Source organism: Haemaphysalis longicornis, unplaced genomic scaffold (assembly GCF_048455015.1).
Source record: "Haemaphysalis longicornis isolate Haplotype H1 unplaced genomic scaffold, Haemaphysalis longicornis Haplotype H1 scaffold_2, whole genome shotgun sequence".
Taxonomy (NCBI): domain Eukaryota; kingdom Metazoa; phylum Arthropoda; class Arachnida; order Ixodida; family Ixodidae; genus Haemaphysalis; species Haemaphysalis longicornis.
In genome coordinates, this window is record NW_027526295.1 from 133585789 (window position 1) to 133595755 (window position 9967).

At 49.0% G+C, this 9967-nt stretch overlaps 1 protein-coding gene across 1 annotated transcript in view; it reads left to right on the forward strand.

The window, feature by feature from the left end:
• Positions 1–6654, forward strand: part of LOC144167389 (4-pyridoxate dehydrogenase-like) — a 38178-nt gene extending 31524 nt beyond the window's left edge. The window contains exons 9-11 of the mRNA XM_077696665.1: positions 147–324; positions 4605–4827; positions 6426–6654. Of these exons, the coding sequence (XP_077552791.1) occupies positions 147–324; positions 4605–4827; positions 6426–6609 (585 nt within the window). The 3' untranslated portion in view covers positions 6610–6654. The remainder of the gene's footprint in view (positions 1–146; positions 325–4604; positions 4828–6425) is intronic.
• The last annotated feature ends 3313 nt before the right edge of the window (positions 6655–9967 follow it).

Below are 9967 nucleotides of genomic sequence, written 5' to 3' on the forward strand. Positions count from 1 at the left end.
TCTGTGGCACATTACGTAAATCCTGTGCTCTGTCGACCCGTGTAGTAGCTAACTACAGCGGGTCCTAGCTGTAACCTGTGTTTAATAAATTCTCTTTATGTGCCCCTTGGGGCCACTTAGAATTCATGCGTCTACCTTGAGTGCAGGCTTACGACGGCTACCTGGGGCCAATAACTGATGAACCGGGCTTCCGAGTGGGGCTTATACTCGTCCGACCGAAGTCACGCGGTCGGATCACTCTGCGAAGTACGGATCCCAACGAGTACCCGCTCATTGACCCGGGTTTATTCACGCACCCTGATGACATCAAGGCCATGGCTCTCGGTGGGTGAATTTGTCGTGCAGCGTGCCGCTGTCCCCGCCACTTCATTTATGACATGTACTTTTATAGCCCTTTCTGCCCTGGTTTGGCCCGAACAGTGTGCGGAACACACTTATACGCAGCAGCTGAACTCGATAGGGAAGACGTTTTATTAAAGTTAATCATATTAATGCGATCCCATCCACATTTTGCGGGTGCATTTGAGCAACGCTTAGACGGTCTTCGTACAGCAGCTAAAACGTGAACATTATTGTGTATATATAGGTGGCAATCTACAGGAATTATATGCCAAGGCGTAAGCTATATTTCCTATGTTCGTAATCGATATTTACCACCACAGTTGGCAACGCAAATTGAGAATATCACTATCTCTCCTGTGGGGGTGAACACAATACGACACGTCGTAATTTTGTCGAATACAGAATTTAAGTCTGAATTTCATGCATGGTATTTATCACCACCGAATAATATATATAGTTCTTTTTCCGCGATATACGAGGCAGATATTTTGCAGTAGGAACCTCTCCAATTAACAGTAAACTAGAGGGAGGTTTTCTTGAAAATCATTCATTGCTATATATTACCGGTTTAAATTGAGGCCGGCTCCATTACCGAGCTGATTTTTTTTGGAAATGTGCTTATCAGCACAACGACAAGCTGGTTAGCCGTAAGAGTTTTTCGAAGCTCTCGGACAGCAGCGGGTGGATCAGTGTAGCCGGTACACATAAATAAAGGCGGGGTGATAAGTGCAGTTGTGTGCAGCAGAGCCTCCCGCAATGCGAGGAGCTCTGCTTGGGTGGATGGCCACTTTTTTTTTTAAATTGCGAATGTTTGCTCTGAAGCATAAAACGGTGGGGGCGGGTGAGTCTAAATGTCCGCAAACACGATTTCGGCATGACGTAGGTGCAGGTACTTGGGTCGGGAGCCATGTTCAAACAAACTACAGGGGTATGGAGCAGAGTATCTGATGCGCTGGCGTCAACAAACACCACTGTAGAGGGAGTGGCAGCACTGTCCATAGAAAGCGGTACCCCAGCACCAACCGTTCGGGGATTAATGCGGGAAATAGATAGTGTATCTGTTAATTGATGGAACTTCCACGGTAGTCTTATGATGGGGTGCGATGACTGTGTGGCTGGTCAATTGGTGATGACGGTGGGGATATAGAGGGGTTTCACCTATATCTTTCTTGCTAATTATATCAAAGAAATCAGCATTCGAAAAGAAACAGCAAGCTCAAGACGAAGAAAACAAACATCAGAAAAATACAGGAATGAATGAACGAACCACCGAACAAATGGATGGTTGAATGAATGAATGAATCTATCTATCGATAGAATGATCATTTAAATATTTGATCAATCATTCAATCAATTAATGGATTAAAAAATATTTAAGTTATCTTCTCGGTATTTTGCACTAAAACTCTGACGCGATATTTCTGATTCGGCCATATATGGAACAATTACTGTGCTTCATCGACTTTTGTAACTGCTGTACACATAACCAAAAGGAAAAATTTGCTGATTACTTTTGAATTGGCCTGCTTTGGTGAGTATGTACTTAAACTTGTTATGAGTACAGCAGGTGCTTTCGATAAACTATTTTAAGTGCTCCAGGCGTTCTGCTTAGAACTTGGGCTACGTTGAGGGCTATGGTAGTCGCCTACGTACTTTTAGAATGCGTTTGTTTAAGTATTCGCCATGTACAGCTGACAGTCGCGGTTTGCATTGAGCTAGTAATTCCAGGGCAGCTAGCACCTGCGCGACTGTGTGGGTGTGCAACAGCACCACATATACGTGATCTAAAATAGAGCCAGCTGGCAAGAATAGTTTCGTTGCATTAAACTTAAGTAACAGTACCATGAGCACATCGTTTAAGCCTGTCGCAGCAGTAGTAACGGCTCATTAAGAGAACCACCTTTGCTTAAAATACATCGATGCAACATACGCGACAAAAGACCCCGTGATAGAAATAATATAGGACAACAAGCGGATAGATTGATCAAAAAAATTCACAGCATATCCACGGGGTGAATGATGATGAGTGGGCGAAGCTCCTGAGGCGAAATCATCTGTAAAACCGTGACTCTTCAGTGAAAGTTCGCCCACTACATCTGTGTCCGAACGTAACGTCTAGAAAGTCTCGCTTAAACCGCGCGTCGGCACCTTGGGGCTGAGCTCGCCTGATGCGTTTTGCAGACGCCTCACGAGCTCTCACTGCATCGGGGTCCGCCTGCCGATACGCGCGCTTTCTCGCCGCTTCCCGTTCTCTGACGTTTTGGAGATCCTCTTCGCGCCGCAGCCGTGCCGCTTCGCGTACGGCAGGGTCCTCGCGCCGTTGCCGTGACGCTTGGGCGTCTCGTTCTCGAACGCTGGGATCTTGGCGGCGTCGTCGCGCAGCCAGACGACACGCTTCGGCCTCCCGCTCTCGTACGGCAGGATCTTGGCGGCGGCGTCGCGCAGCTTCACGGAGCGCTTCTGCCTCGCGGGCTCGCACATCTGCAGCCTTATCCATCGGGCGACTCCGAGCGCGCGCCAACAGCGAACGGATTTTATTACAACGCTCCCCGCCATCTAGTAAACAATCCAAGAACTAAACTAGAGGTAGCCACGCCATCTAGTAAACAATCCAAGCGCATCTTTTCATCATATACAAGTACCGCCATCTAGTAAACAATCCAAGAACTAAACTAGAGCTAGCCACGCCATCTAGTAAACAATCCAAGAACTAAACTAGAGGTGGCTACATACATACGTCGAGGATGGACAGACCCACGCCCTAAGGAGCTTCGCCCCTAAAAAATCGAAACCTCTCGCCTAAGAGAGGCACGTGGTCATCAGCGGTAAACGGTTAGCCCGTAAGTAAGGCTTTCTCTTCCGTGTGCCAGGAACAATACAGCAAGCTGTTTTGTTCAAACGCGCGCTCTCAATCACCCACCCCTGAGCTGGCTGGCGCATGTACAGGTACGTCAGCGTCGTTTAAAATTGCGAAGGTTATATAAAATAGTCCCACAGTACAACACTTGCTCAAATGTATTTCCAAAAATAAAACAACTCAGGGTATCTAATATATGCCGTAGCGTGGATTCCTTCAGCACTGTTGCGATTGTCGTCGGACGATGTGCACCGTACTGAAAAGTCTGGAACAGAGGTATTATGAAAGGGCTAGAGATTTGTGGTTGAAACGAAATTGCGGCCTTGTGGTAGGCGTCAATAGAGGGCAATGCTCTGGCTTCCGTTTTGAGTTCAGTGGGGCCTCTAGCGCAGTAACTGGCTGTCAGTGCTACAGCTTGAGAAAGGGGCGAAAGTATCGTGCTAGCTACATCGGTCGCATCTGCTGTTGACCGGGGAACGTGGAATGCATAGGTGACGTGCTGTGCTCCTCGATATCTTGTGCGGCGGCTGTGAGTGTTTCTGAATGGAGCGACTAAAAAGGCAACCTCAAACCGTTTTTGTGTTGTTAGACTCCAGAATTCGGAACGCCATCCATTATGAGTGTCTTGTCTCGTAACTTATAGTTAAGCTTGATGCCTGAAATATTACAGTCACATTCGGGATCGGACCATTTGGAAATTGCAGAGGGGAGATGCAAGAGCACATGAGGGTGTCTAGCACATAAAGAACAGCTGCTCTTGTGTTACAGACGCAAATATTGAAGGTTCGGTGTATTTTGGTGCACCAGGCCATGGAATAGAGCAAACGTCAGTGCAACAACACTAACTAGTGTTCATATTCCCGCCATTGCAGAAATACGTTACTGTGGCTGCTGATCATGCCAGGATAACAGCAATGCCCTCGCGTCTGTGCAGATTTGCGGAAGAGCCATGACAGGATGTTCCACAAAGAACGGGTTCATGATGGTTGCAATGCCAGCGAGTGGGGTGGAAACCCTGAATAGATCTTTTTGGCGTGAGTTTTTGGAGCAAGGTCAAGGGTTTCAGGTCGCACTGCACCGCGTAAAAGATGATGGTGGTGCAGGCCGCACTGCTTTAAATTAAGGTAACACATTATACAGGTTGCATAATGCTACGAGAGGAGGTTAGGCTTCCTGCAATCGCCGCGCTTTGCCGAAGTCAACGAATTTGAATGAAATAAGAGCCTACCTTTAACACCGGTGAAGTAAAAGGGCGACAAAAGTTGCAGGTAAACAACTCAAAGACAAGACATGTCGCAGCCCTCCCCAAGTTGTACACTTTCAAATACAAATAACAACTGGCAACTGTTTGATAAGAAAGGATGTTTATTGTTTAAAGCGTAAAGTTTTGTACCTGCAAATGCAGGGGCCAAAACGCTCATCGACAGCACGCTTAGCACGAAGATAATGCGAAGCATCGGTGCCCAGCCCTCGAAAGTCGCGTTTCCATCGTGTGCCGATTCGGGAGCCGTCTGGAGCCTGGAGTACCTGGAATGCCTGTATCGGCACGTCGCGCACATGTGTTGGCACACGTGCTGCACGGCGCCCATGGGCTCCCACCCGGAAGCAGTTGTTGACGAACGCCTAAGGCAAGCACAGTCAAGATACTTTATTGGCGATGCATTTGCAGGATTCTTTCAAGCCGTCAGCACGTTTTCTTTGTTCGTTGAGCTGATGTGTCAGTGCGAGGCCCACTTCAGGGCAATATTAAGTGGCCCAAAAAAGGGTGGGGACGTGTCGACGTAATGCGGAGGTTTGCGAACCGATGGTGGAGACAAATATTGAACTAGATTGCTTCATGGGACAAACTTTGCGACTAAGCCGAAAAACGTATCAAATGTATCACACGACGTTACGAAAATAAACAGCGCACATATGTTTTAAGAAGTACCGCGCATAAGGCGTGGAAAGGACCGCGGCTAAGGTTAAAGTATTATGGACACCATGTAAATATACACGCAAGTATGAGCATCATTTATATTTGTTCGATCAAAATATTTGCGCAATTATTGAACTGAATGAACGACAAAGAAACCAGCCCTTTTCTCTTGAGAGGAGACACTCCTCCGCTATTCGTTGTTTTTTAGTTGTGCTTAGGTATTTTCCGTACGCACTAAAACAACCTATATTTGAAATATTGTTCACCGTGGAGCTTCGCGGCTACTGTCCTACAGGTAAGATGACAAAGCTTCAAGCTGGAAGCTTCCGGTTAAAAGTGGACCCCTGCTTCCTGACTCCTGATAACCATCATTAGAACTCGGAGTCTTACACCAGAATTCCCGTTTTATGATCGTTTGTCCGCCGCCTTCATTTGCACGTTGCAGGTTTGAAATCATCGCGTGGTTGCGTAAGGCATTCCTAGCTGTAGAAATAAATTAATTTTCTACAATTTCAATTAGAAAGGAAGACGATTGATAAAAGTATTGCTTCTGTGAGAAAATAAAAATAAATATATTCACCGAGTTAGACACCGTTTTTGGTAGTTCAGCCGCAACTAAAACTCTCGCGCTGGCCTGGCTATTACGACCATTCAAACCTTCTCTGTAGTTCGTGAACGCCCGTTGAGGTACCCCCTGCGTGCTGAGCGGCGGGGCTCGTTGCATTGACCGCGGCCTTGAATTGTGCAGCCCATAAATTCCTTTACAGTGTCTCTTCCCGAAACTCCGTTGAGTTTCCTTATAATTCTCCTCCCAAATTCCCGCAGACTGTGAAGTGAGCACATTTGTGCAAGCGATAACTTTCTTATAGACGGCGCTCGGCGTGAACCAACAGTGCCAGCCATTAAAGTTCTTCTTCCCGTTCGTCCCGTCCTGTATGACTATGGTGCTAACTCTTGTGGTGCATGACCAGGGCACACTGGAACTGAGTTGCAACCGTGAAAGCGTCCTAGACTAGCGACCCTCCATCCTTCGTGCGAGCAAAAGTTTCCTAATAAATCATTTATAAATCAATGATCGATCCAACGACTCCAATGCACCCGATGTGAATTTCTCACAGGTGCACTGGTGGGAGCTTATGTAATCGTGTTCGCCAAGCAAACGAGATTGTTTGCGCGTGCTTCAGCCTGTAACCAGACATTTTTAGCTTCCATCCTAGAGACGACCGCAGATGGCACTGCTGCCAAACTGAGTGTACACAACGCATCAGATCTTATCAGAAGTCCGCCTTTATTTACTCATACACGCAGGGTCCTCGGAGGTGTGACTGGATTGCGTGTGGCCGACGCCTCCGTGATGCCAGAGATCACGAGTGGAACCACGCATGCGCCCTGCATGATGATCGGCAGCAAGGCGGCCGAGATGATACTGGAGGACAACAGACAGATTGAGGGCGGCACCGGAAGTATGGCTAGTAGTGCAGCCGACTCCTAGTCAAAATGAAGTAAAGGGGAGGTTTCCCCACACTTACACGGGCAAGGTTTTGCAAGGGATTTCCGACACATTCAAGGGAGGCAACAAAGGGGACTACTGCGAACATGGGGACGTCTGCTCATTACCTTCCCTGTTTGTATAGCTGTTGTCTAAGCTCACCATGAACAGTCCTACGACTTCACTGGCTGCACTCATGCCGACATGTGCAGGTTTTCAATACAAAGTTACGTAATAAAAACCCAATAGCGCCACAGCCACTTAAACAAGTGAAAAATGGTATCAAACTGTGTGTTGTTATGCTGATCCGCTTCCTATCGTATTGCAGTTGCGTAAATTAGTGCATTCATTGATTACTTCTTTCAACTATTCCAACCCTGCTTCACGTCCTCTGCCATGTGCACTCAAAACAAAAACTGGTTGCGTAACTTGCAATGGCTCCCCGCACGGGGCATCTTGAGTAATCTTGGTGACGGTGAGTGGCGACACCGCGTACCCCGAGCCCCCCCTACTTAAGCTGTCACCTACCGTGACCAGAAGTTGAAAGGTGAAGGGTTAGAAGCCGTGAACGGTGGCCGTCGGAGCCTTGGTCAAGCTCCGGCCGATGGGCTCCCTGCCTGTCTACCAGGCAGGGAGCTCCGGGACCTCTTTGACTACCAGGGTAAGGTCAAAGGAGAAAGCACCCCCGTCTCCCTGCTTTCCAATGTATCATATGGCATTTTCCAAACCCCCCCCCACCCCAAACGTGATCGGCCCCCGAAAACGGGCCGCGCCGAAGTATCTTTTCCTTCTTTGCCTTCTATCTCGCTCCCAAAGCCAGATAACTACCCTCGTTTTTTGATCATTGATTCTGTGGACAAATCGAAGCCGGTTTCCTCTCAATCGGTATTTCTTGTTTCTAAATACCTTGAAGGTATCATCGCAAAACATATGACACCAAAAAGCTCAGAACTGGTGAAGTGCTAGTTGAAGTTAAAACACAGCAGCAATCCACAATCCTGCTGAAACAAACCCGCATGGCAGATCTGGAGATCAGGGTCACACCCCACTGCAGCCTCAACAGTTGTCAAGGTGTGATCTCTGAGGCAGATCTCCTAACCGAGACAGAGAATGATCTGCTAGAAGGCCTAAAAGACCAAGGCGTGACAGCAGTAAGGCGCATCGTCATTAGGAGAGACAACAAAGAAATAGCCACCAAACATCTGATCCTGACTTTCAACCGCTGCACACTGATCGAGCATGCCAACGCAGGTTTCATCCGTTGTTCTGTCCGGCCGTACATCCCGAACCCGCGGCGCTGTTTCATGTGCCAGAGGTTCGGGCATGGTACCAACTCCTGTCGAGGCAGAACATGTGCCAAATGCGCCCAGCACGATCATCTCTCCGACAACTGCACTGCAACCAACTTCACCTGCCCGAATTGCCAGGGTCCACACGCAGCATACTCTCGCGCTTGTGAAAAATTTCATCTTGAGAAAAAAATAATTAACCTTAAGATAACCGAGAACATTACCTTTCCAGAGGCGCGAAGGAGCTTCGCCTCCTTCCCTCTGGGCAGGTACGCCGACGCAGCTCGCCGGGCGGCGGAGCGGCGTCTGGTCTCGGCGGGGACCCAGTACCCCGAGTAGGACTTGGTCCCGCCGGCCCCCCCCACCCTGGGGTGCCTCTCGCAGCCCAATCCGCCTTCGCACCGCTCGCTGAGTCGGCAGCGGCTGTGGTGGCAACCACGTCTGGTGGGGAAGCTGCTGTACCCACTGTTTCCTCTTCTCCACCGGCCAGAAGCACACGCGAGGGCCCAGACGAGATGGAGACGGAGGCAGTCGCAGCGACTCCCTGCCCCGCCTCAACTGCCTGTGCCATTTGTGGTGCTCCCCACGCCTTCGGCACTGGCACCGCAGGCAAAGAACACCCGAAAGGGTACGACGTCAAGGGGGCCCAGTCCGCTGGGCACCCCCTCGCCTTCAGATGACGACATGGACGTCGAGCCCTTCCGGATTTCATCGCAACGGAAGGAACGAGCTGCGACGTCCAGGTCAGTAGAGAAGGCCAGAAAACCCCTTCCAAGAGTGCAAGCCCAGAAAAACCCTACATAAATAGTCACACTCCAGTCGCTCTGAACACATAATAATTGGAAGAGAAAATATTGTTCAATGGAACTGCAGAGGCCTTCTGAATAATCTTGACGACGTGTATGCGATTCTGCATGCCAATCAGCCAAGTTTAATGTGTGTCCAGGAATCACATCTGAATTCCAAACACACAAATTTCTTGAATAGTTACCTGGTATACACGAAAGACAGGGATGGCTGCACACACTCTTCTGGCGGTGTGGCCATAATCGCCCGCAAATCCTTAGCATGCCACCCTGTCACCTTGAACACGGTCCTTGAGGCTGTAGCCGTTTGCACAATAATATTTAATAGGTTGATAACGGTATGCTCCATATACATTCCTCCTGATGTTGCACTTACGAGCTCCGACTTCGAGGCCCTGGTTGACCAGCTGCCCGAACCGCTGGTCGACCGGGCGCAGGCAGCCATGACATCATATGGGCTCCAGTGAATAAGGAACCACTCCCAATTTAGACTCCCAATAAATGTATTCTCTCTCTCTCTCTCTGTCTCTCTCTCTCTCCTTACAGGCGACCTTAATGCTCACAACTCTCTTTGGGGCTCTTCCAGAACAGATGCCCGAGGTCGCCTGATAGAGAAATTCCTTACAACTTCTGGAGCATGCCTTTTCAACAATAAACAGCCTACATATCATAACATAGGACACAACACATACTCCTGTCTTGACTTGGCTATTGGCTCCGCATTTCTCTTTCCTCTTCTCGAGTGGGGTGTGGGAACTGACCCATATGGCAGTGACCACTTCCCCACCTCACTTACATATATAGGTAAAGGCCCAAGCAGTTCATCTTCCCATAATAGGTTCAATGAAGCACGAGCTAACTGGAACACATTTACAGAGACATCGAAACTACACCACACATCCATAGGACACCTACACGTAGATGAAGCCGTACAACTCCTCACGGCGCACATCCTCGACGCCGCCGAAAAGTCCATTCCCCACGCCTCTGGTGCCCCGCGCAACCAGCGGAGGCCGTGGTAAAATGAGGACTATAGGGGGGCGCGAGAGGCCCAGAACAAGGCGTGGGGTATGCTCCGTCGGTACCCCACGTCGGGAAACCTCCTCTTGTTCAAACGGGCAAAGGCATTCGGAAAACGTGTGCGCCGTGAGGCAAAAAGAGATAGTTGGCGCTCCTTCATAACATCTATAAACTCGTACACAGACACACGCAAGGTATGGACACGTATACGCAAACTCAAAGGACAACAGACACACAGCCTGCCCC